The sequence below is a fragment of the Ceratotherium simum genome, chromosome 26 (genome assembly GCF_057802395.1).
Source record: "Ceratotherium simum simum isolate JZ-2026a chromosome 26, ASM5780239v1, whole genome shotgun sequence".
In the NCBI taxonomy this organism is placed as follows: domain Eukaryota; kingdom Metazoa; phylum Chordata; class Mammalia; order Perissodactyla; family Rhinocerotidae; genus Ceratotherium; species Ceratotherium simum.
Genome location: NC_141925.1, coordinates 39,535,590 through 39,563,236, shown reverse-complemented (window position 1 = coordinate 39,563,236; position 27,647 = coordinate 39,535,590). Strand labels below are relative to the sequence as shown.

General features: G+C 38.6%; 1 protein-coding gene across 4 annotated transcripts in view; it reads right to left on the bottom strand.

Annotated features, from left to right (window-relative positions):
- The window catches only part of LOC101408097 (cytochrome P450 3A12), a 29,243-nt gene extending 1,958 nt beyond the window's left edge, over window positions 1–27,285 (bottom strand). The window contains exons 1-13 of one of the 4 annotated variants that reach the window (XM_014797103.2): window positions 27,215–27,285; window positions 23,471–23,564; window positions 21,304–21,356; window positions 20,618–20,717; window positions 16,579–16,692; window positions 16,229–16,317; window positions 14,772–14,920; window positions 9,154–9,281; window positions 9,031–9,033; window positions 8,023–8,086; window positions 4,632–4,792; window positions 2,029–2,255; window positions 332–494 (exon numbers count right to left, since the gene is read on the bottom strand). In XM_014797103.2, the coding sequence (XP_014652589.1) occupies window positions 332–494; window positions 2,029–2,255; window positions 4,632–4,792; window positions 8,023–8,086; window positions 9,031–9,033; window positions 9,154–9,281; window positions 14,772–14,920; window positions 16,229–16,317; window positions 16,579–16,692; window positions 20,618–20,717; window positions 21,304–21,356; window positions 23,471–23,564; window positions 27,215–27,285 (1,416 nt within the window). Of the gene's footprint in view, window positions 1–331; window positions 495–2,028; window positions 2,256–4,631; window positions 4,795–8,015; window positions 8,087–9,030; window positions 9,034–9,126; window positions 9,282–14,771; window positions 14,921–16,228; window positions 16,318–16,578; window positions 16,693–20,617; window positions 20,718–21,303; window positions 21,357–23,470; window positions 23,565–27,214 lie in introns of all 4 variants that reach the window. The other 3 variants (XM_087417603.1, XM_087417605.1, XM_087417604.1) reach the window with 3 other exon arrangements.
- Window positions 27,286–27,647: the final 362 nt, after the last annotated feature.

Here is a 27,647-nt window from a genome sequence, read left to right as displayed (position 1 = left end):
CTGTGCACACCTCCCCTTCCTTCCAGTGGACTTGAAACCAAATTCAAAACTTTGCTCAACTTCAAAGGACTGGGCATAATCACATATGCTAACCGCATTGACTCTAGAGGACCTTTATAGGTGGGTCTTTGTAAAGCCACATTCTTAGAACTCCAGAGCAAGGGACCCTTAAAGGTCACAGATGGCTCCAAATAGATTCTCTGGCCAATAGAATAAATTATTCTTTGAATAGAATACATATTTTTATATACATATGTAGAGAGAGACAGCCTCAGTTAAAAATGATCCCTCCCAATAAAACATTATTTATGTAGAAGGTTAACTGTCTGACCTGAGTTTCTTTGCAAGGTTTGAAGGAGAAGTTCTGCAGCAGTCTGACAACAGCAAGTTTCATGTTCACGACAGCAAATCTCATGCCAATGCAGTTTCGGGGTCCACTTCCAAACGGCATGTATATATAAGGATTTATACTGTCCTTGTTGTCCTTACTGAACCTAGATCCATGATAGTAGATGAAAACAAGTTAATGAAATATGAAAACCACAAGAGCTATAGGTTTGTTGTTCTCACTTAGAGTCCTCAACCAGTAGTACACAGGATACTTTTGTGGGCTAGCTCTTGACATGCTGCTATGGGTATTTGCTCTGAGAATTGTAAGCTACAGATCCTTTCTCTTCCCATGACCCTATAGGAGCTTTCAGTCTTGTTGAGGAGATGAGAGAAATGCTGTTTAAAATAAAATTTATCTTTAAACATGAAAACTACATTCGGGGTGGTGACGTGTTCACAAAAAGAAATGAGAGTGATTGAAGGAAAAGTAGGTCTCTGCCTGGACTCTCTTATGTTGGTCATGTGCACATGAAGGGAGGAAGCAAGAGAAATGCCTCCCGTTATTTTAATTGTTATTTTCCCTTTCCTTTCTTTCCATCCCCTTTTCTCTCCTCTTCCCTTCCTCTCTCTCTCTCTCTTTCCCATAGAATAGCTTATATCAGATGATTTTCATAGGAATAAGATGCTACTCTATTATAATATAATCAACAATCTCCTTGTCTGTCTGTTCCACTAAGTTATAAATTCCTTGAGGGTTAGACCTGTGTTTTATCCAAATTTCATTCTTCAATGTTTGATCATATTAGGAAAAAAGTGTGGATTTGGCGAAAGTGATAGTAACATTGTGGTTATGTACTTTTTAAAGTGTGTTCATATTTTGGAGAACATTCTGGAATATTTCAGATGATGTGCCTTAAAATAACATTGCAGTCATGAGAAAGGTGACAGTGGTGTGTGGATGGGGCAGCTGACATGGGTTGATCGTTGTTAGGCAAGTGTTGTTGGGCACATATAGATGCATGAAAGCAATTCCATAGACTTGTGTGTAGAGAATACGATGTGTATATGTCAAATACACATACACTTGTGTATGTCGAAAATTCTCCATAAAAAATTCCACGGAAGAAATGGTAACAATGTTTAGAAAAAATAGAATGTAGGAACACTGGTGGTAAAATCAGAGAGCTGAAGAGAGCAGCACCGAAAAACATAAAGGAAACAAAAGTCCATATTCCTAAAGTCAGATAATGGTTCAGTAAATAATAGTATATGCATGCAATCACATACAAAAATATATACAGTCTAACATAGGGTGTATAGGGTGTTGTTTATAGTTTACTGTTACACAAAGTAAGCACTTCAAAATAAAATAAAACATAATATGACTATAATTTTTAAAAATCTATATATGCATATAACCATGTCCATAAAGACACACATCACATTATTAATGAGGCCTATCTTAAAGTACTGGGACTGTGGGTGGCTATAATTTTCTTTTTTCCAGTCTACAGTTTGTAAAATTTTGACAACAAATACAACCACTCTTGCAATAGGAAAAAAAAAACCTTCAAAAACAAAAAGATGTACAAGTAAATGATTGTATAAGCACATGATTGTCATCTATATTAAGAGACATCAGAATAGCATTGAAAAGGCCTGGATCAAGGTGGGTTCTCTTTCCCAAGGGCTCTGTACCTTTCAGGATGGAACTCCTCAGGCTCAGGCCAGAACTCTGGTTCTCGGTGAAGAGAAAAGGTTGGCACCATCACTACTGTCCCTTTGGGAATGAACACCCCACCGAGTTCCAAATCTTTCTTACAGACCCTCTCAAGTCTACCAGCAATTGGGAATAATCTGAGAGATTCATTCAACACCATGTCAAGATACTCCATCTGTATCAGGGCATCATAAGTGACAGGTGCCTGGAAAGAAAGAAACAGATTTTGATAAACCGAGACTTTGGATCAAATTTCCACTCAGCCTATGCAGAACTACTGAAATGTTACGAGTACAAAAAAAAATTTATCTTGGTAAAGGGCCTTAGCAGTTACAGACATTTTAATATCTGTCATGTCCTTTGACCTGCTCAGTGGCTCACTGGGATGTGTAGAGTAGCTATGATTACGGGAGCCTTTTGCGACAATCCCTGAAACAGGGCCTGAAATCCCTCACATCACCATGTAGTGGTTTTTCTTTCTCACGTGAACAAATGTGACTAACAGACTATGACCCTTACTTTCAAGGGAAATATGACAAAGTCACTGATTCCTTTCAAAGGAGAGGCTGCATATCTGTACCAAGGAAAGAGAACGTGTAAGAGCAAATCCCCTATTTGGCATAAAGTTTTTTAGTTGAAAAACCCTGCTTGCTAACTCTTTAGTTTATATATATAAAATTTGGAGAGACACACTGTATTATAAAAAAAATTCTATAAATAACTTTGGGAGAAACTAATACCTTTCTAAACCAAACGTGACAAAAGAAGAATAAGAAGGGATGCTACCAAGACACACAATTTCACTTCTCCTGAACATTTTAAGAGGATCGGATCCTCACTCTCAGCACAACCCTCTGTTGCTGGAACAGTCTTCTATTTGTCACTTCAGGATTTGACTGTGAGCTCTGAAGATCTAATCAAGCCACTCCAGCCCCAGAGGCCAGGTCTGTTCATAACACAAAGAATTCCAGTTTTGGCAGAGATCTGAAAACTGTATGGACAACATGTGGCTAGAATCTGGTGTTATATTGAAGAGACAATATTGTAGAGGTTAAGAGTTTGGCTCAGGAGCCAGATATGCTGGGTCATAACTTGGCTCCTTCACCACTAGTTGTATGACTACTGTACGAAAGTTATTTCATCTCGCTGTAGCTCAGTTTTAAGATATGTTACATGGAGATAATTAGAGTTTACATATCTTAGAGTTGTGTGGCAGAGACGTCACTGCTCTCCCAAAATCCATGTAGTCCCCACATTTCTCAGCCTACTTGAACTTAAAAGAAACCAGTTTTGCCAGCGGGCTGTGAACTGATGTGATGTATTTCAGTTCAGGGACAAAACATTTGAAAAGCCACGTGCAACACTCTATTCTTTATTCTCCAGCCAACATAAAGGCCTTATATCCCAGATAATCATCTACAAGAAGGTGGAGCCTCATAGCTTGTATCCCTAAGTAACTACGTGGAACAGAGACGCCCACTCCCATCTTCTACTAACATTTTTTGCACATGTAAATATGAATTATGAATCTTTGCTATGTAAAGCCCCTGAGATTGATAGCTAATATGTTACTGAGGCATAACCCAGCCTATCCCGACTAATACAGAATTTTATGAAGATTAAATTTTTTGATGAATAAAAAGCATTTAGAATAGACATATATAGTAAGATGCAAACGTTAGCTATTAGTATTGTTGATGCCTTGTAATCAGTGTTATAAAAAAGGGAAAACACAATGCTTAGCTAGTCTCAATCTCTAAGTGAATTTTCTACAATATTGCAATCAAAAGAATCACAATATGGGCTTTACCAGAGAAGAAAGATAATCTCTAATTTAAGTAGGCCCTAAAATGTCTCCTTACCTTATATGTGAAGGACCTATGACTCAGAAAGCTCATAAGGCTTGTCCAAAACTATAGTCAGGACTCAAAGTCATGTCTTGCATTTCCTACCCTATGCTCTTTCCTCTATACCAGGCTTCTCCTGTCTGCAAAGTTTACTTAGAGTGATAGATTACACTAATGGTCCCTACTTTCCACCCCTTCCTATGTTGGCCATGTGGTTTGCTTTGAGTCAATGGAATTTTGGCTAATTGTGATGCAAGTACCATTTTGAAAGGCACCCATAGGGCTGGGCTTCATGCTCTGCCCTCTAACATTTCCCTGAGAAGAGCACATCCTGGCTAGTTTTCTGGAGTAATAGAGATGTGTGGCTCAGGGGTGGAGTTGAGTCAGCCCAGCCAGCTTAGCCAAGGCCAGACCAAAGCAAGTCCAGCCAATATCAACAGAGATAAGTTATTGTTAGATGCCACTGAGGCTTTGTGATTTTTACTTAGCATTATTGTGAGAACAGATAACTGATACACAAGGACCAGCCCTTTTTTCAAAGATCTTATATTTATGTGAGTAGCATACATTAGCTAGATTCTCCCTTTGTTTTTGTCTCTTTAGATCCTTCCGAAATAGCACAGGTGAAATAAATGATATTTATGCTTTTTGAAAACTTCTCTTACGAAGTGGTAAGGAGACATTCTTGCTAATGTTTCACCTTCTCCCTCTCACTCCAGGTATCATCCACTCACCTTATCGGGGAAAGTTGCATCAATCTCCTCCTGCAGCTTCTGCTGGACATCAGGGTGAGTGGCCAAAAAATATATAAGGAAGGAAAGAGAAGTGCTAATGGGCTCATAGCCAGCAAAAATAAAGATAATAGATTGGGCTATGAGCTCCAGATCAGACAGAGCTAAAAGGAGAGGAAAGACATTTTAGGTAAAGCAGGTCAATGTAAAACACCACAGTTTAGACGATGAGAAATCCAAATGAAACTCCAAAACCTCTAGAGAAAAAAATAGAAAAGTGGTTCAGAGTCAAACTGGGAGTGTTTTGATCTCTGATGTCTATTTGACAGAGCCAGGAAAAGGCGAAAATGATCTTAATCCATTTTTCCCCAAGGTTTACACTACTCTTGGCCATCTGCTCCTGGTTATGCCACCCTCCCACCAACACAGCTGTGTAATCTAAGAAATAGCATTTCTGTCTAACATACACAGTGTTATTAGCACGTCCCTTGGGGAATCCTAAAAGTACTTTATCTACAAGTATACAAGTAATATGGGGAGCATCCTCCCCCAGGAAAAATTTAAATTATTCTAGCAAAAATATAGCTTGAAAAATTTAAAGAAAGTTTGCAATATTAAGGCTTAATTGTAGAGAAAATTACAAGATTTTTCATCTAATCCTGTTTGAGGGAACTTAAGAGACTAACATTGCACTGAAGATAAACTCTTGCTACTCCAAGCGTGGTCCATGGACCAGTAGCATCAGCAGTATCTTGGAGCTTATTAGAAACACAGAATCTCAACTACTGCCCTAGAACTATCTAATCAAAATCTGAACTTTCACAAGATAGAGTGGTTTGTGTGCACAACCTAGCCTGAGAAGTATGGATTGTACTTGAGAGGCATCAAGTAGTGGAAGACCTGCAGCACAAGTCTTCACATGGAAGATCGCAGATATGTACAGAAACTCCAGAGACACGCAAAATGCTAGAAGAGTGGTGATTGACCCTAGTCTAGTCAATAGCATTAAAATAGGAGAAGAAAGAATCTGTCATTAGAGGGCACTGACCAGCATGAAATGTATAAAAATAGGGTCTAGTGGGAGTAACAGCAATGTATATTCTATCATGGCCTGAATGTCATCTTCGTCAGCACATGCTGCCCCTCTTTGTCTACTTTGTGCTCAGCAAACAGCCCTTGTCTTTGTAAGTTGGCCTCCCTTTTGATTTTCTCCTGAAAGACACTAAGCATGGTCAGGCTCTAATCTATTTGACTGAGACTAGATTAGGAAATTTACATTCTTAGAGCACTGAAATAAACATGATACCCACCACAATCATGTAATTCACAACTAAAAACAATGCAAAATGAGTGTATGAAAGGACTACAAAGTGTTGATTTCCCAATGATGATTTCTCTGATGCTGTTGTGGGTAAATTCAATGATCAAATTCTTTCCTCCAGTTAGCATGAACCTCATGATACTCAAAGTTTAGAGCTGCACTGTCCAATATGGTAGCCACATGTGGCAATTTAAATTTTAACTAATTAAATTTTAATACAATTTAAGTAGTCAGTTCTTCAGTGGCACTGGCCACATGTCAGGTGTTCAATAGCCACGTGTACCTAGCGGTTACTGTATTGAACAGTACGGATACAGAGTATTTCTTTCACCACAGAAAGCTGTATTGGACTAGATAGACAGAGAGAGAGGCAGAGAGATAGACATACAGATAGATAGATAAAATAGATATAAGCATAGATATAGATATATTTATAGTGTTGTTTTGTAGTCAGATCATCCCTGCAGTCCAGGATGAATTGTTAAATATTCAAGAATTCTGTGAGATGGTTGTCAAACCATTGGTAGCTCGAAATTAACCATATGAGAGTATTCATGTCATGGAAATAAACTATAAATCAGAGACTTGTTTAGAGAGAGAGAGACAGATCATGTTTACATTGTTTGTTATGGATAGATATAGAAATATTTATGTTTGTCATTTCTGTATAAAAATATTTGATGTCTTCTTTGCTATCTCCACTGAGAGGATATAGAAGCAAAGACACCCTTGGTAACAATGAGCTCCTACAAATGATTAGCAATGAGAAAAAAGATTTTGGTTTCTAAATACTGTTTCTCACTAAAAGGAAACAGAGCTCCTTGGAGAAATAGTTGATTCCAGCTCTGGTCAGGGGAAATAGAAGAGAAACTTGGAATGTCTTGCATCAGAAAGCAAGGAAGTGTTCAGAAAATGATAGCTGAAAAGGATATGGGATACTTGGTAGACTATAATGATGGATATATGTCATACGTTTGTCAAAGCACATAGAATGTATAACACCAACAGTGAACACTAATGTAGACTATTGACTTTGGGTGATAATAATGTTTCAATGTAGGTTCATTGATTGTGACAAATGTACCACTCTAGTCAGGGATTTTGAGAGTAGCAGAGCTGTGTGGGGCTGGGGCAAGATGTACATGGGAAATCTCTGTACCTTCTGCTCAATTTTGGCTGTGAATCTAAAGTTGCACTAAAAAATAAAGTCTACTGAAAACATAAATTTTAAAAAAGGAAGAAGAAAAAAAAGGACTCAGGATCCCACTTGAAAGAACTTCCAGTGAACAAACCTGAGAGAATTTGAGCATCAAAATAAAGAGTGATGAAAGTAAGAGATTAAGTTAGTAATAAATGAGATCATAATGATATAAATAAATGAATAAATAAATTGAGGAGAATGGAGAGTTCTCCCTTACAAGAGAACATCAACTCATAAATGTAGAAGAAATGATGGAATTATAAAATCATCATTTTGCAACCATCATGGTAATTAATCATGGTTTCAGTCAAAAACATCTACATTGATAAAACTGGTAGGTGAAATTTGAAGATTAACAGAATGTTTACACAATCTCAAAAGCTTCCCCCACTAGTTACTTATTAATTACACAGAGTAAAATAAAAGTTTACTGTAAATTAAGCTAGTGAATACAACTTTAATCAAGTGTCAAAGCGAAGGTCACCAACACTGGGGCTTTGTGCCTCCTGATGTGATGAAGCATCGATGCAAATTTCCAGGCAGAGGTTCTGATTCACTGGGCCTGGATGAGGTCTAAAAATTGTCATGGAAACAAGCCTCCCAGAGGTTCTGATATAGGTGATCCACAGACTGCTAACTGACTTCTGGGTATGAAATACTTGCTCATGGTTGCCCTTCAAGCTTTGAAGGAAGTTGTGCATGCATGCTTCTCGAAAGTGCCTCTGGCTACCATTTATATCTGAACATGTGTCTTTCTTCAATTTGGCAGAAATTCTCATCTGTATGGAAAATCTTTCCACAGGTTTTCAGAAGCATCCTCTCCCTCTGAGCCTCCCTCCCCACAGTGGCCCTCTGAAGCACTCCTTGGTTACCTTTGTGGGTGTCCAGTTCTTTGGAATTCTGGGAGTTAATCATCAGCTGAAGAAAATCAACTCGCTGGAAGCAGAAGACAAATTTCAATGATAGACAGTCACTTGTGAGTCAGAAATAAATCAGGAGTGCAGGACTAAGCCTTTTCCTGAGACTATAGCCCCTATAAGACCAGAAATGTGACCATTGTTGTCTGAACAAATCATCCAGCTACAAATCTTGGAGAGCAGGATGTTTCCCTGAGAGAAACCTAGCCATCATGTCCAACTGCTTCTAGGTCCTTGCTCTCCTTGAACCCTGGTTTCTCTGGCTTCTGAACACTGCTACCTAACCTGGCCAAAGAGTTGTCTGCACCCTCTCCTGGCATGCCTGCTTGCTCAGGAGGAAGTCCCTGATTTCAATCATTTTTATTTCCTGCTTGTGTTCTTAATGAATGGCCACATAGATCAATCCTCTGACCTTTGCAGAGACCATCACCAGATTTTCTATAAACATCTTCAAATGCCCCACCCTCCTTGAACTCTATACAATCTTCAGTGTCATGCTGCGGACTCATCCCTATCTACCTGACCTGTAGACATCCTTGTGCTGGTCTCCAGGCCTCATGAAGACAAACAGGGTTAGTCAGCTTGCAGCCTTAATGCCCAGAGAAGACTCTGGCCCACTCCAGAATATGAGAGGGCTCCAATTTAACATAGATATACTCCACAAGGTAGCCTGATGGGGTCTTCCACTGAGCAATGTGTAGAAGGAAAGACTTCATAGAAGTGATTTTTGGCAGTATAAGATCCGGGGAAATTATAATACCAGTAAAACAATTTTCAAACAGTAATTTTTATCCTTTCACAATTTATTGAAGGGAAGGGGTAAAATTTTTATCTCAACAATATTCACGTGGTGACATATTAATTTTCTTGTCTATTATTAAATTTTAAACATTGCTCTCTGACTCTTTTTCTTATCTCCTTCACCAACCTCCACCTTCTTCATCCCCCCCAAAATGTTAGAACTCTCTTGTTCTAAACCCTCAATCTACCTTTAAAAATTGATGGACAAATACACAAATCATATGCATAGAACTCAATAAACTATCAAATAGTGAACACTCTCATGTCACCACCACCAGATTTTACCTTTTCTTTATCTTTGAGGCGACTTTCTTTTATCCTTTGTACAGATTTTGCAAAAAAATCAGTAACACTTTTTGGAAACAGAAAGATATTTAATGCTTCAAAAACTGGATTAAGAAATGGAAAAAGCACTGTAGGGGCAAAAAAAGCACAATGAAAATGTGAAATTTACCTGGAGCAATTATAATTTCCTCTGCTAATTAGAAGAGTAAAAGATGCTAGGGTTGTCAACCAGGAGACAATCCCTCTATGACATTTGCTTGGGTTTCTAGGCCAGTGGCTGAGCAATGATGAATCCACATATAGGGGCCATCACTGTAGCAGTGAGGTCCGTGACCCCTTCTGCAGCTTTGGGGTGACCAAAGAACAGGATTGCATTTCTTGACCTCTTAGTCTTTTATCCAGTGGACTGAAGACTCTTTGGATAAAGCAGACCATATTCTGCTACTTTAATTAATCATGCAGTTCAAGAAATTTGAGTCAGGATAGAAATAATACATGATGCCTTTCAACCACAATGAAATGAAATTAGAAATCAATAACAGAAAGAAAATCGGGAAACTCAGAAATACGTGAAAATTAAAGAATACACTCCTAAATAACCAAGGGGTCAAAGAAGAAATCAAAAGGGCAATTAGAGGGCCGGCCCTGTGGCTTAGCGGTTAAGTGCGTCCACTCCGCTACTGGCGACCCGGGTTCGGATCCCAGGCGTGCACCGATGCACTGCTTCTCCAGCCATGCTGAGGCCGCATCCCACATATAGCAACTATAAAGATGTGCAACTGTGACATACAACTATCTACTGGGGCTTTGGGGGGGAAAAAAAAAAGGAGGAGGATTGGCATGGATGTTAGCTCAGGGTTGATCTTCCTCACACACACACAAAAAATAAATAAATAAATAAAAGGGCAATTAGAAATTACTTTGAGATAAATAAAAATGAAATCACGATATACAAAAACTAATGGGATGTAGCAAAAGCAGTGTTCAGAGATAAATTTATGGTTATGAATTTCCACACTGGAAAAGAACAAAGGTCTCAAATCAATAATCTAACTTTCTAGGTTAACACACTGAAAAAAGAAGAGCAAATGAAATCTGAAGGAAGCAGAAGAAAGAAAATAATAAAAGTAAGAACAGAAACTACTGAAATAGAGAATAAAAAATAATACAGAAAATCAATGAAACCAAAAGCTTGTTTTTTGAAAAGAACTTCAGCTAGATAGACCAAGAAAAAAGGAGAGAACATTCAAATTACTAGCATCAGAAACAAAAGAGGGGACATTACTACTGATGTTAAAAAAGTACAAAGATGTACATCTGAAATTTGTACAACGTTATAAACCAATGTTACTGCAATAACAAAAATTAAAAAAAATTAAAAACAGCAAAAAAAGTACAAAGAATCATAAAGGAATATTATGAACAATTGTATGCAAATAAATAACTTAGATGAAATGGACAATTTCCTAGAAAGACACAAACTAGAGGAACTGACTCAAAAAGAAATAGACGGGGGCCAGCCCAGTGGCATAATGGTTAAGTCTGCATGCTCTGCTTTGGCAGCCCAGGGTTCGCAGGTTCAGATCCTGGGTGTGGACCTAGGCACCGTTCCTCAAGCCATGCTGTGGTGGTGTCCCACATACAAAAATAGAATAAGATGGGCACAGATATTAGCTCAGGGCCAATCTTCCTCAGGAAAAAGAGGAGGATTGGCAATGCATGTTAGCTCAGGGCTAATCTTCCTCACCAAAAAAAAAAAAAAAAGAAATAGACAATCTATGGTGGTTATCAGAGAGGAATGTGGTGGGGGAGGATGATAAGGGTAAGGGGTTTATAAGTATGGTGACAGATGGCAACTAGACTTTTGTGGTGAACATGATGCAGTCTATACAGAAGTCGAAATATAACGATGTACATTTGAAATTTATATGATGTTATAAACCAATGTAACCTCATTGACAAAAAAGGAAATAGACAATCTGAATAGACCTATAACAAGCAAAAAGATTGAGTGAGTAATAAAGAACCTACCCACAAAGAAAAGCTGAAATCCAGATGGTTTCAATGGGGAATTCTATCAATTATTTTAAAAAGAATTAACATCAATTTTTCATAAACTCTTCCAAAAAATAGAAGAGCAGGGAATACTTTCAAAGTCATTCTACAAGGCTGGTCTTACCCTAATACTAAAACCAGACAAAGACATCATAAGAAAAGAAAACTACAGACCAACATATCTTATGAACAGCATATCTTATGCACAAATCCTCAACAAAACATTAGCAAACCGAATCCAGCAAAATATAAAAAGAAGGATATACCATAAGCAAGTGGGGCTTATCTCAGGAATGCAAGGTTGTGTAATATACCATATCAACAGCATAAAAAACAAAAGCACATGATCATCTCAACAGATCCAGAAAAGCATTTCACAAAATCCCAAATCCCCAAGCCTCAACTTGGGGCCAGCTCAGGGGCATAGTGGTTGAGTTTGCACGATCCTCTTTGGCAGCCCAGGGCTCGTGGGTTTGGATCCTGGGTGCTGACCTCCACACCAGCATCAAACCATGCTGTGGTGGCGTCCCACATACAAAATAGAGGAATATTGGCATAGATGTTAGCTTAGGGACAACCTTCCTCAAGGAAGAAGAGGAAGATTGGCAACAGATGTCAGCTCAAAGCCAATCTTCCTCACCAAAAAACAAACAAACAAACAAAAAAGCTAAACCATCTAGGAATAGAAGAGAATTTCCTCAACTTGATACGGATATCCATATAGGAAATGAAGAAGTAAAACTATCTCTATTATCAGATCACGTGATTTTGTATATAGAAAATCCTGAAGAATCCACTAAAAACCTCCTAGATATAATAAACTAGTTCAGCAGCATTTCAGGAAACAATATCAATATACAAATCAATTGTATTTCTATACAATGCAACAAACAATTCAAAAGGGAAATTAAGAAAAGAAATCCATTTACATTAACATCAAAAAGAACAGAGTGCCTGGCCCAGTGGTGTAGTGGTTAAGTTCGTGCACTCAGCTTCTGTGGCTCGGGGTTTGCAGGTTCAGATCCCAGGTGTGGACCTACATACCACTCATAGAACCATGCTGTGGTGGCATCCCACATACAAAAAATAGAGGGATACTGGCACAGATGTTAGTTCAGTGACAATCTTCCTTGAGCAACAGATGTTAGCTCAGGACCAATCTTCCTCACTAATAAATAAATAAATGAATGAATGAATGAATGAATGAATAAATAAATAAGTGAATAAGAACAGAATACTTAATATTGTCAAGAAGGCAATACTCCCCAAATCGATCTAAATATTTAACCCATTTCCTAGGAAATCCTAGCTAGGTTCTTTGTAGAAACTGACAAGCTGAATTTAAAATTCATTTGGATTTGTGAGGGACCCAGAATAGCCAAAACAATCTTGAAAAAAAGAAAAAAGAATAAAGTTGTAGGACTCACACTTCCGATTTAAAAACTTACCACACGGCTACAACAATCAAGGCAATGCGGTACTGGCAAATGTGGTCCTGGCATAAGGATAGACATATACATCAATGGAATAGAATTTAGAGTCCAGAAATAAACTGACCTGTCTACAGGCAACTCAATTGTGAGAAGGTTTCCAAGACTATTCAGTGGGGAAAAATAGTCTTTTCAATAAATGGTGCTGTGACAACTCAATACCCACATGCAAAAGAATGAAGTTGGTCTCTTACCTCACTCCATATACAAAAAAACCTTCAAAATGAAGTAAAGACCTAACATAAGAGGTAAAACTATATAAATTTTAGAAGAAAACCAGGGGGTAAATCTTCATGACCTCAGATTTGGCAATATGTATGACACCTAAAGTACTTGCAATAAAAAAAAATACATCAATTGCACATCATCAAAATTGAAAATTTTATGCTTCAAAGAACACTACCAAAGTGAAAGATACCTGCAAAATGGGAAAAAATTTTTCCAAATCATATATCTGATAAGGGACTTTTATCTAGAATATATAGAGAACTCTTACAATTCAAGAACAAAAAGATAAACAACCCAACTATAAATGGGCAAACTCTTTGAATAGGTATGTATCTAAAGAACATATAAACATGGCCAACAAACATGTAAAAGGTTGCCCAACATCACTAGCCATTAGGGAAATGCAAATCAAAACCACAATGAGATACCACTTCACAGCCACTAGGATGACCATAACCAAAAGACAGTAAAGTATTGACCAAGTGTTGGTGAGGATGTGGAGAAAATGGAACCTTCCTATGTTCTGGTGGGAATGTAAAGTGGTGTAGCTATTGCAGAAAACAGTTTGGCAGTTCCTCAATAGGTTAAACATAGAATAAGTATATAACTCAGCCATTCCACCAATGAGTACATTCCCCAAAGAATCAAAAACAGCTATTAAGATTCAAAAGAAAAAAACTTGTACATGAATGTCCATAGCAGCACTGTTTACAATAGGCAATATTTGGAAACAACCCAAATGTCCATCAACTGATGAATGGATAAACAAAAGGTGGTATGCCCATACGATGGAATATTATTCGACCATAAAAATAAATGAAGTAATGATACATGCTACAACATGGATGAACCTTGAAATCATTAAGAAATGATTTTCTTCATTACTAAATGAAGAAAGCCAGCCACAGAAGACCACACATTGTATGATTCCATCTATACTCCATCCAAGCTAGGTTAATCTACAGAGACAGAGTAAATTAGTGGTTGCTTAGCACTATGGGAGTGGGAGATTGTAGTTAAAATGCACAGGGTATCTGTGTTGACAAAAATGTTCTAACAATTGACTATAGTGGTGGTTGCACATATCTTTGAATGGAATAAAAATCATTATTTTCAATTTTATTGAATAATAATTGAGATACAGTACTGTGCAATTTTAAGGTGTATAGCAGAATGACTTGACATATTTCACTATATCTCTCTATATATAATGAAAAGATTACCAGAATAAGTTTAGTTCACATCCATCACCTCACATAGTTACAAATAAAATATTTTCCCTTGTGATGAGAACTTTTAGGATTGACTCTCTTAGCAAGTTGCAAATATACCATACAACAGCATCAGCTATAGTCATTATGTTGTACATTACTTCTCCAGGACTTATAACAGAAAATTTATACCTTTTGATCACCTTCCCCCAATCCCCTTACCCCCTACCCCTACCTTTGGTATCCACAAATCTGATCTATTTTCTCTATCAGTTTGGTGTTTTCGGGTTTTTTCAGGTTCCACGTATAAGTGAGATCATACAGTATATGTCTATCTCTGTTGGACATTTCTCTTAACATAATGCCCTCAAGGTGCATTCATATGGTTACAAATGGCAGGATTTCCTTCCCTTTTATGGCTGAATAGTATTCCAATTTATAGAAAAACCACATTTTCTTTATCCATGCATCTGTGGATGGATACTTAAAATGTGAAAAAATTCAATTGTACATTTTAAATGGTTGAATTATATCATATGTGAATTATATTTTAACAAAGCTCTTTTAAAAAGGAAGGAAAGAAGAAAGGAAAGAAGGACGAAAGGAAGGAAAAGAAAAATAGTAGTCCACATACTTATTGAGAGAATGAATGGATCAAGGAAATCAAATCTTAAGAGCTTCTTGCAGTTTTCCACAAAGGGATCTTGTGGGTTGTTGAGGGAATCGATGTTCACTCCAAATGATGTGCTAGTAATCACATCCATGCTGTAGGCCCCCAAGATGCTGAGGAGAGAAAGAAAGACATGGAAAATGAAACTCAGCACCTCTTTACTATCCTTATACAACATGTGCAGCAAGGAGTGCATGTAAATTCATATTCCCAGGCAAGACAGGTAAAGAGATATACACCTTCAGAACCTTCTGCTGGATCATCTGAAGAGTCTATGCTACCATCACACTCACTTACAAAGTGTTTATCACGTGCCAATGATGCAGTTGGCTGTGTGTTAGGGGAGATGGTGCACTTAGAACCTCATCTGAGTGGAAGGAGCTGAGTCATAGATGGATAGAGAACTATAGTCAGACAAACTACAGTACTACGTGTGGAGTATGAGCAATAGTAGGTGTATAAGCACTGTGTTTGAGAAGGACAAACGGTGGAATAATTAACTCTTCCTAGGGGAATCAAGAAAGGTGACATTGATCTGGGTCTTGACTCACCACACTATCTATGCTGAGAGCTGATTCCTCTTTAGCACATTACAAAATAGTTACACCTGTTCTGAGCTGCCAGGAAAGTCAGCCCTCCTTCTCTACACCCCTGCTAAGGCTCCTGAAAGAACCATTCTTCCTCAATGCCAGTAATCTCAGTTTCGCTGAGGACGGGCTCATTTCTGTAAATGCAAAAATTAAGAATGTTCTTAGTTAAAAAATAATAGTAATAAATCACTCCAAAATTTATTGGGGGAGCCCACAGCTAAGCGATCATATGCCCCCAGTTTTCCTCAGGACAGTCCCAGTTTACAATTGTTGTTCCTGCATAATTAAATATATCAGTTTATGCAATAAATGATATAGTCACCCTACCCATAGCCTGTACAGGGCCTTCTCTCTTTGAGACTGAAGGAAGGAGAAGTGGTGGTAAGATTTAATAATTTGTATTTGCTGTTACCCTCTGTGAAATTATGATGGGGTTTAAGTTGTTCCAAGTTCCACTATGTAACTTTCCTACTTCACCCACTGCCAATCAATAGGTACCAAGCAACTTTGTCTCTCATCATTCCATATCCACCACACTCAAAACTTTGGTATATCATGTTTATTCTTTCTAAACTATGTATTTTTGTCTTCTAGAATATCCAAGGTGATAAATAAGCAGATAAATTAATACTAGCTCAGGTGCAGAGGAGAAGACCCTTTCTCACCTGGCTGTCCTGTACTTCTTGGGTGGCCTATTGGAGTTGTAGCACCACACACCTACATCTGTTTGGTTTCTAGAGTAGCTCAACAGTGGGAATTTTGGCTCCATGTCAGGCAGCTGGAGGGTCTCATGACAGAGCTCAGAACCTCAGCAGGTGCACTCTTACTTACTCTTTCAAGGTAACGGGCTTGCCTTTCTCTGCTTCCTTCCTCAGGTTCTTCACCAACATATTTCCATACTGGCCAATGATGGGGAACATCTAGACACAAAATGCACCACCACCCAAAGTTAAATGTGGAGACTCAAGTCCTTGAAGGACCTGGATTTCACAAACATGAAGCAGTAAGTGACACTGTATAATGAATGTTATAATGTCTCTCCTAGGAAACAAAAATAGAACAACATTCTTAGGAATCTCAAAGTCAGCAAAATACCACTTCGAAAAACACTACAATCTTATTTTCTACCTGACCCTGGATGTATTCTTTAAGTTTCTAATTAAAAGTTTCTACACTCTTACCTCCTTGAGCTTTCCACTGGTGAAGGTTGGAGACAGCAAATTTCGTATTCTCTTCCATTGTTCATCCTCAGACAGAGAGATGGCTTTTTTCATAAATCCCATTGGACCAAAAGACTAGACTCAAAAGCAAAAGACATTTTACCCTACATAAGTTTTAGAGGTCAACAATAGTGAAAAATTTGTTAAATGGGCATCAATTATTCAACAAATATTAAATGACTATCTACTTAGTAGCAGATCATGTGATAGATACTCAATACATATTTATCCCATAATACAGGTTCCTGTGAAGGTAAAGGAGACATCCAGCCACCTGATTTGGTTTCTAGCCTTCATATTCCAATCTCCTTTTAAGTGCAAATGACTCATGTGGTAGGGAAACTGTTCTTCCATGAGAATAGATGGGAATAAGACTAGATTCATCCTCCAGGGCAGCATATAGTAGAAAGGGATTCATAACATATAGCCAGATAGCCTTGTGAAACTGTATGTTGCCTCAGACCAGTTCTGTCTGTACTTATATCTACAGCAAAAGCAACTCAAAAAAGAAATTTCTTGATATGGTGATTTTTTAAAAACAAATAGATGGTAATACTTGAAAGATTAGTAATCTATTTGTGTTACTGAAGAAATGATACAATCACATGGAAATCCTTTTCCATTACATTTTTTCTCCAGGGATAGAAAGGAAAAGAAAGAGATAATTCTATTTCTCAGCTTGGGACTGGCCTACCAAGCCAACCTGCTTGAGACCGTATTTCAACTTCCCAGATTATATTTGGTTTTAAAATGGATGCCTCCAACACCCACTCATGATAAAAACAAGGAAGAGAGTGAAACTTCCTCAACTTCATGAAGAACATGTATAGGATTTCTACAGGTAACATCACATTTCTGATGAAAGACTAGAGTGACGTCATCACGATGGTGGAGTAGGAGAATCAAGCATCTATAATCCCACAAAGAACAATAATTAAACAGCTATTGATAAATGAAAATAGGTCCAGGAGAGCTCAGGAGTTCATTTAAGATGCTTCAGCAACACGGTGGAGCAAAAAAAAAAAAAAAAAAGGAGAATACTGCACAAAATAGGTAGGGAGGATTGTTTCTCTTTGCTTGCATCATTTCATCCCACAGGTCAGCATGGCTCAGCACCAAGAAGGAACACCCCAGCCTGAGAGAGCTCCCCTTGCTGGCATTAGCACAGCAAGGCAAGTGGCCAGTTTCCCCAGCCTTTCAGGGCACTGAACAAATAACCTGCTTTGGTTTTACCCCACCCAGAAACTGGCAAAGCTGACACGTCTTAAGACAGCTAGGAACAAAGAAAAAGGGCAGGGACTGCCAGTATCAGCCATGCTATGTGAGTGAACATGGTTCTCTGTGGCCTGCTCTGCAGAAGACCCCAGAGCCTTTGTTGCTGAGGTCTGAACCAACAGCCAGCATAGACGCTGTGGAAGCCCTGCAAAGCACACCACTATAGAAAAGCATCAAATCACAAAGGAAGACCAGAAGAAGAAAGAAAGAAGGAACAAAGGATCTACTAAACACCTGCATATATAAAATGGTATTAATAAGTTGTTTCTATCAGTGACTACTTTCAATGTAATTGGACAGATGAATGAATAAAGAAAATGTTGTGTGCATATATATATATATATAATATTATTCAGCCTTAAAAAAGAAAGAAATCATGCCATTTGTGACAATATGGATGAACCTGGAGGACAACATGCTAAGTCAATTAAGCCAGACACAGAAAGACAAATATCATTTGATCTCACTCATATGTGGAATATTTTTTTAAAAAGTCAAATTGATAGTAACAGAGAATAGAACGGCGGTTATCAGAGGCCAGGGAGAAGGGGAGGGAATGATATTGATCAAAGGGTAGAAACTTTCACTTGTAAGATGAATAAGCTCTGGAGACTGAATGTACAGCATGGTGACCATAGTGAATAATACTATATCGTATACTTGAAAATTTATTATTTTTTTTGTGAGGAAGATCAGCTCTGAGCTAACATCCATGCTAATCCTCCTCTTTTTGCTGAGGAAGACCGGCTCTGAGCTAACATCTATTGCTAATCTTCCTCCTTTTTTTTTTTTCTTTTTCCCTTTTTCTCCCCAAAGCCCCAGTAGATAGTTGTATGTCATAGTTGCACATCCTTCTAGTTGCTGTATGTGGGATGCCGCCTCAGTATGGCTGGACAAGCAGTGCATTGGTGCGCACCCGGGATCTGAACCCGGGCTGCCAGTAGCAGAGTGTGCGCACTTAACCTCTAAGCCACGGGGCCGGCCCCTGTATACTTGAAATTTGCTAAGAGAAGATCTTAAGTGTTCTTGCTACACACACAATAAAATGTAACTATGGGAGGTAATGAATATGTTAATTCATTTGTGGTAATCATTTCACAATGTATACGTATATCACAACATCATGTTGTACACCTTAGAAATACATAGTTTTTATTTGTCCAAAATAAATTAATAAAAAATTTAAAATGGCAAAAAACTGAATGCTTTCCCCTAAGTTCAGGATCGAGGCAAAAATGTCCCTTCTCACCACTCTTCTTCATCATCATACTGGAAGTCCTACCTAGTGCAGTAAGACAAGAAAAAGAAATGAAAGCCATAGAGACTGAAATGAAAAAATAGAAGTGTCCCTAGTTTCAGGTGACATAATTGTCAATATAGAAAATTTCAAGGAATCTAAAAAGAAAAGCTCTAGACTAATAAATGAGCTCATCAAGGTTGTAGGATACAAAATAAACACACAAAAATCAACCATATCTCTATATAATAACAATGAATATGTGAAAACATTTTAAAAACACAATACCATATACAATCACTCCAATGAAAATGAAATACTCCAGGTGTAAATTTAACAAAATATGTACAGGATATCTTTGCTGAAAAGTACAAAATGTTGGCAAAAGGAATCAAAGAAATGTAAATCAAAAGAGAGACATACTGTGTTCATGGATTGAAAAATTTGACTAAGTAAATATATAGATTTTCCCCAAATTGATCAATAGATATTATCAAAATCTCAGTAACATTTTCATAAACATAGATAAGCTTATTCTAAATTTGTATGAAAAGACAAAGGACCTTGAATAGCTGAAACAATTCTGGAAGAAAATAATTCTGGGAGGAATCACTCTACACAATGTTAAGACTTACTCTATAGCTACAGTAATCAAGACTGTGTGGTACTGGTGGAGGGATAGACCCACAGATCAATGAACAGAATAGAGAATGAGAATTAGACCCACACAAATAGGTCCAATTCATTTTTGACAATGGTGCAAAATCTATTCAGTGGAGGAAAGGGAGCCTTTCCACAAATGGTGCTGGAGCAATTAGACATCCATAGGCAAAAACACAAAAATGAACCTTGACCTAAACTTCACACCTGATATAAAATTTAACCCAAAATGGATCATGGACTTAGATGTAAAACTTAAAAATATATAATATTTAGAAATAATAGTAGGAGAAAATCTTCAGGCCCTAGTGCTAGGTGAAGAGTTTTCAGACTTGACCTCAAAGGCACAACCCATAAAAGAAAAAATTTATAAATCGACCTCAGCAAAATAAAAAAAGTGTTTTCTCTGCATTTTATCCTCCTTGATAAGAGGAAAAGAGAAGCTACACATCATGAGTATAAAAGAATAGTAAGAGGGAGATTTATGGTGATGGAACAGTTGAGTATCTTGAGTGTGGTGGTTGTTACTCAAATCTACATACATGATAAATATTCATAGAGCACAAGCACACACACAAGAGTGCACATAAAACTGATGAAATCTGAATAAGCTCTGTGGATAGTACCAACGTCAATTTCCTGCTTTAATACTGTACTATAATTATTCAGGTTATTACCACTGGGGAAAACAGGATGAAAGGTGCATGATCCAGAATCTCCCTGTCCTTTTTTTTTCTTTTTTTGTCAAGATCTTGTGAATCTATGATTATTTGTAAATAAAAATTTAATAAATCAATAAATTTTTAAATTAAAAAAATGGATGCCTACCCGCCGGTTTGTGAAGGCATTATAGCATTCTTTCACTAGTACTGTTTTGATCATGTCTGGGTCTGTGATAGCCAACACAGGCTGTTTACCATCATAAAACCTGTTGGGAAAACAGAGCTGATTAAATTTAACAAACGAGATTCTACAGCTGGAGCCACACCTGAAAGTCCAGACTTTCATCCTGACGTTACAGAATCCATACTCCTAGAGATGATGGTTGGAAAGAACAATAGAACATTGATTAAGTCTAGATAGTGTATCCATGGGTATTTCCTGTACCATTCTCCATAATTTTTTGTACATTTAAAACAGTTTGTTATAAAAAGGAAGTAAGGTTAGTAAATAAAGGAAGGCAAGTAAATTATCAAAGAACAAAAAAATTAATTAAGGAGACTCCACCCACTCTCATGAAAAATTATAATTTTGAAGATACATCAAAAATATGATAAATGCATATGACATAATATTAGATGAAAATTGTAGACAAACTGATCACAAACATGGAAAAATTTGTCTACAAATGGAAAAAGATTTAGAATGTTCAAAAATGATAGTAGGATTATGAATGATTCTGTTCTCTTATTTCTAAAGTCTCTAAAAAAGTCTCTGGACTGAGATGGCCTTCCACCCCAGGGAGCCTCATCATAACAACAAGCCTATCCAATAGAAGTTTCCAGAATACTCACCCCCACATTTTTCCATACTTTTTCAGACATTTCTTATCAAACTCCCAAATGCCCTGCAAGGAGAAATCAAGTTAGATTATTAATCTAAATGTGTTGAACCCTATCTCTAATTGGGACATGAAATCAGGCTTACTATCTTTCACTGGCTGTGAGAGGGAAGCTCTTATTCAGAGATGTCTTATGGGAAAGGAGAGAAAATAGAGGAGTTCTTTGAAATGCAGCATTTAAAGTAACTCTAGAATTTTCTCTGATTATTGTACATACTAAATGACTTACCCATGCCTATGAATATTACGTAACTCCTTGTCTTTCCGAAGTGTTTTCTTTTGTGCATGTGTTGCCTCTGAAATCAAATGGCCCTCCGAATTATGACCTCCATGGACACGTGAGAAAACTGAAACTGAGGGAAAGTAAGAGTGGCCTGCAAACTCTTTGATCTCCTCGTTAAGCATCCTTGTCATTTATCTCATGAACTCTCTCTAGAATTCTAGCGGAATTAGGAAGTTTAAGACACCGGTGACCACATTTAGTCTAGCAGATTTAATAAGTCTAAAGCATGTTTGTCGAATGAGAAAGTGAGTGAGTGAATGAATGAAGGACAAGGTGGACTCACCTTCCAGTTTTCAGGTCAACATGGAAAAGATGGGAGATGGTCATGACTCCACATAGGACAGAGCAAATTAAAACACTGACTCTGAGTTTTCACATATAAATTTAAAAACTCTTTCTGTCACTTTTGGTTGTGATGTTTTAACTATGCGAGGAAAGTTCCAGAAATGTGGATCTTGAGGGGCATCTACTAAGGAGCTGATCTGGGAAAGGTGGAAATGAAATTATTTCTTTTTCAGAGGGAAAAACGTACAAAAGTTCTTAGGTGGTAATGAGGCACTGATGACCTCAGCTGGGAGAATTGGTGTCTGAGAATCAAGCTTCATGTCTGCAAGAAAGGAAATCTGAGGCAGAGAGGAGACTGCACACAAGGCCCTGTCTCCTTGCACTATGGGTATAAACGGGTAACCTTCCGTCCAGTAACCAGGCCCTGGGTGAGGCATCAGAGCTGGATTAACCACAAAGTCTCTGCCAAAACTCACAGTCCATGTCAACCAGTACATTCCGCTCAGTTACATTAAAATTTTAATAAATTTTTCTAATTGTCTCCTTTTCAGTTTTTCTGTATAAGTGAGTCTGTCTATGTTAAAAAAAAAAAAAAATAGGGGCCAGCCCAGTGGCACAATCAGTTAAGTGTGTGTGCTCCGCTGCGGTGGCCCGGGATTCGCTGGTTCGGATCCCAGGCGCCCACTGACGCACCGCTTGTTAACCCATGCTGTGGCAGCGTCCCATATAAAGTAGAGAAAGATGGGTACAGATGTCAGCCCAGGGCTGGTCTTCCTCACAAAAAAATAAATAAAATAAAATAAAATAAAATACAACTCGATTAATGGTTAAATATCTGACGTCAGTAGACAACCACCACCTTGTCTCAGTGTACGCACTCCGTGGTAAGACTCACCCATGGGGCGCCTCCTTTGAAGGAAGAGAAGTAAAACAGAAAGCTCTTATTCCATCTCTCAAATCCCAAAAGATATCATGGGTAGCAGAGGATCAGTTAGAGCCATGGATATAACTGCAGGGGTTTAGCAGTTCTTGAGAGAATTCAAGTATATGCAAATTACCTGATGGTGAATACTGGGGCTGCCTAATTAAATGAATTTTAATAGCTACCCAAGAGGAGGAAGAAAAGCAAAGGCTACTCAGGGCTTATGCTATGAACAGGAACATCTGACTCTAGTGTACATAGCTTAATGAGCTACTATTGGGCACACTGTTCATTCTTTACTCCTGATACTCAGTATGATTTTGCCTTCCTGGGAACTTGCACCTGGAAGAAAGAAAATCCTCTTCATAATGCTCACAAGTTGGAACATCAGGTCCTGTGCTGAATCAGCCAGAGAGCTGGGCTGTCCAACTGAGGCAAAATCTGAGGTTCGTAGCAGCTGAAAATAGTGCCCTGGGTTAAAAATAGCCATGTGCTGGGTGAGGCTTATGATGCCATTTCTGGAAAGTGTGAAACCTCAGAACTTCCTCCAGAGCAGGGGCATTTGTGTCATGGAACTAAGCTGGAATCCACAATCATAAGAAGCAAAGAGGGACTTCAAACAAAACTCACCTTACGGTAGCCCAGAACAGTTCCAAAAAAAGGCAGAGGTGTGGGCCCAGGAATTCCTAGTTTCTTAAAAAGTCCATGAGTATAGGTCCCATATCTGTAAAGTGAGAGAAAGACCAGGTCACAGGGATTGTGGAACAGGTGCTGGGGCTGGCCAGTCCCTGACTCAGAACTGGATCAGTCGAGAGAGTGGTAACACGTAAACAGCAAACAAAAACAGCAATTCCAACAGAAATAATTACATTCATTCATCCTCTCCTTTCCCACCTCCACTGTGAGACCCATGAAGACTAATTGTGAGTAGCTAAAAGCAGCTGAAGTCTTCATGTTCCAATCCTAAAGTGAATACTTGATAAATGTTTCCAACTTGAGGGCTCCTAAGAGGTTGAGGCTGGAATTCTACCAAGGAAATCACTTATATCTATTTAGTAGGTTGACTCTCCCATGATTTGGAGATTCTCATTCTTGGTAGAAAGTGGCAAAATATTTTTCTGCTCTGATGATGAGATTTTGCATAACTGGGTCCACTCAATAAAAAAGAGTTATGAGGGCATACCATGATGTATTTCTTACAGTTTTCTCAAAGACCTCTATGCTTTTCCTTCCCTCTGTGCCCTGACCCTGATTTAGAATCTGTTTCTCATTAAGTCTATCTTCACAGAGAGGTCTTGAAGAAACCACAGTGTTCTTATTTCTACAGAATGAAAACTATGTTCAAGGCTTCCATTGGCCCAGTAGAAATGGAAGAGTCTTTTGGCTACACCCAAGTCTCTGTTGTCAGGAAATTTGGTTGACTTGAGCTAAGGAGAAGCGTGATTGACCTATATGTTCCATGAATGATACAGCAGAAAGGAACCAGTGACTACGGAATCCATTTCCAGTCAATACTTCCCTTTGTTGCATCTGGTCCTCCAGCCTGTGATACTTCCCTGCTAAGTACAATGCCAGGCACACTCATGGTCACTCACAAAGCAGTTAATTTACTACCTCTGTGTGTGAACTATCTCAAAAACACATTAAGGCTGGTTCTTCCCATGGCAGGGCTGCCTGCAACTCATCTTTTATGTGTCATGTGTGTAATCCCACAACTGGGGATTCTGAATCCTTGCAAGTCTTCCCACTCCAGTGTTACTGAGAGGTGGCAGAGTGTAGTAAGAAGAGATGCTGAGGGAAGAGGCTGCCAACAACCATTTTAACAATGATATTGCTAGGCTTATAGGATAACTCCATGGAAGCAAATTAGGAAAGTGTGGCTGAAAACTATGCTTTGTGTATTTGTGTATATGGTTCAACATGCCCTACAAAAGCTTTCTGCTAAAAGACAGGGGGCCCTACAAACTTCAAGTACCTTCCTGTTGATAGCACAAGATGCATTATCTAACATAAAATGAATAACCATAAAATGTTACAGAGAGATGAATTAAGACCTTGTCTCTTCTTCTTAGGAGGTTAGCCTTTAAAATAGTACAGCATAAAAATATTTAGTTCAAATCCAGCAAATCTCATAATACATGATGATATAAATCCCAAAAATGGCATGAAAGGCTATGTGTTTGAAGGACCCAGCAGACACACCTTGGCCAGGCCCAGCTGGGCATTTGGATCCTTCCTCCAGAACAGTTGATGAAGCATGAGCACTGACTGCCAGAAACAGGGAAAGCCTCAGTTACTCCCACCCAGTTCCTTCCTTTGCCATCACAACCATGACAAATCAATTAAACCAATTTCTGCTTCTGAACTTTCGATGTGTTACAAGAACTCTCAGGTGAGGCCAAGCAAATGAGTGACTGTGTTAGCAACACTGGTCCCCAAGGAAAGATCTGGTCTAGTGTCTAAACTCACATGGTTCCTTATCAACACAGAGGGTGGGTTAGGTGAATTCTTTGCTTTCCCTCCAGCTTCCTTCTTTTTGGTAGAGTAATGCTGCTTTGGTACAAATGAAGAGGCTAACAATAAAGCCAATAATTTTTATTATGTTTACATTGTATTGACATAAAGAGGACATTTTCTACTCTAATGCAACTGACACTTTGCTGCATCAGTGCCTCTAAGGTTACAGTGTTTTTGCTCAGCAGTGACAGAATCTAATAGCAGTCCCACTTCCAGACATACAACACACAGAGTGACTTAGATGGCATTCCTGTCTCTAGGCTTCAAGCAGATGAGATGCTAACCCTGCTGCCCTGTGGGGGACCTCCTGCTGGATCAGGACAGAGGGGTATCTCTGCTCTGAGAGATGAAGAATATTCTTTCACTTCATCCTGACTCTTCCCTGTATGCCTCTCATATCATCACCGGTTTACAGTCTCCTGTACTCATCTGCACTAAGAGATTAAAAGGACCTGCTGGGAGGGGATATTTACAAATATATAAACGATCTATATCATAGAAGTATAGTTTTGTACTCTAGATTCATATTCCTGACATTACAAGGGTAAGGTTATTTCTGCATGTTTGTAGTCACAAATCGTGAACTAACAACCTTCTTTTATCCTTTAGAAAGTACATGCTGGAAATAGTTTTATCACAGTAAAAAGTCTAGTATTACATAAAATGAAATTAAATCAGATCAGTTAATTTTAAAATGACATCAGTCAGAAAATATGTTGCCAAAGTAACCTGGAATTCCTAACATTTCTTTCAAGGAATTAAAACTGGATTTATATTTCCTATGTTCACATCTGTGTTCATGATTTCCTACTCTCAGGAAGTGAAATTGAGACAGAGGTCAAATGTGCCGTGGAAGGACCTTCCCTACTCACACATCAAAAATATCTTCTCTCCCAATCTGCTCCATGATGCCAGGAATCCCCCCATTGAAAGGAATTCCTCTGCTGGATGGTTTTGATTCATCCTCCTGTACTGTAACTTAAAGGGAAAAAATATTTGAAATCCAAATTGGCTTTTGGGGTTCATGTCATTACAGGTTGCTAGCAGATCTCATATCGGGGGAAAAGAAATCTCTATACTGATGCTAACCCTCCCGAGACTTGAAGGAAAAAGTGAAAGAAAAGAATAAAATTCAAGATTTCTTCCAGATATCCTCTGTTCTAAAGACTTCTCATTTAGGGGTAAATATTTCTGTATATTACAGGATGGGGGAAATGAGTCTTATAAGAGGATTCCTAGAGGAGTGTCACAGAAAATAGGGAAGAGCCAAGTCTGAGGACAGGGGCGGAGCAATCTTTTGCCCACCTGCAGAGTCTGGGTGCAGCAGGTGCCTCATGTAACTGATTCCAGTTGTTGAGAAGGAGGGTGTGAAGAGCCACCTGAGTAACACAGAGGCCAGTCCTTCTACAAGTCTCTTGCAGCAGACATAGACATCGGAAGGTGAAGATAACGAGACAAAAACCCAAGCCACTTCCTCCTTCCTCCAGGATCCCCAGACCTTGGGAAGGGGATCAGGACCCCACTGCAAAGGGGCCAGTTGTTTTTAATCTGCCTCTGCTGAATTGTAGTTGATTAGTCTAAGTCCCAACTGCTAGTCAATCAGAAGATTGTCCTCAGGAGCGAACAATATCACTCAGCCCTCATGGCCACAGAAATTGAGAGTTGGAAGGGAAGTTTACTATGTCAAGGGACCTACATAAGATCAATAATAACCCCTCATGTGTTTGTAGCATCAAACGCCTAAGGAACTTCTCCTTTGTTAACTCTTTTAGTCTTCAACATCAATAAGGGAGAGGGGAGCCTGCTTAGCCCCCCAAGTCCAAGCTTAAGAGGACATGAGCATGGACAGTTACTCACAGATAGAGGAGCACCAGGCTGGTAGCCAGGAGAACCCATGTTTCCACGGAAAAGTTTGGGATCAGGTCCATGGCCACTTTCGTTCCAAGATTCTCTCCTCTGAGTTTTCCTTTCAGCAGTCTGTGCTACTGTTTGCAGACTTGTGGGTCCAGATCTTCCATTCCATCCCAGTGGAGATTCAGTGAGCCTGGAAGATTTATGTGCTGGAAAAGGGGGTGGGGCATCTGCTGCATCCAGTAGAAGGGCCACCTGTTCTCCAACTGCAGGTGCCATCTCTGCCTTGATAGTTGACAAAGCATCATGGACACTCCAAGTATGACCTCCCTTGAGTTCATTTTCTGTGGCAAATCAATAAACAAGTCAATCAGTGTTATCAGTAAGCCCAAAGGTTACAGAAACTCAAGTAAACCCACCGGCCTTTAGTCTAACCTGC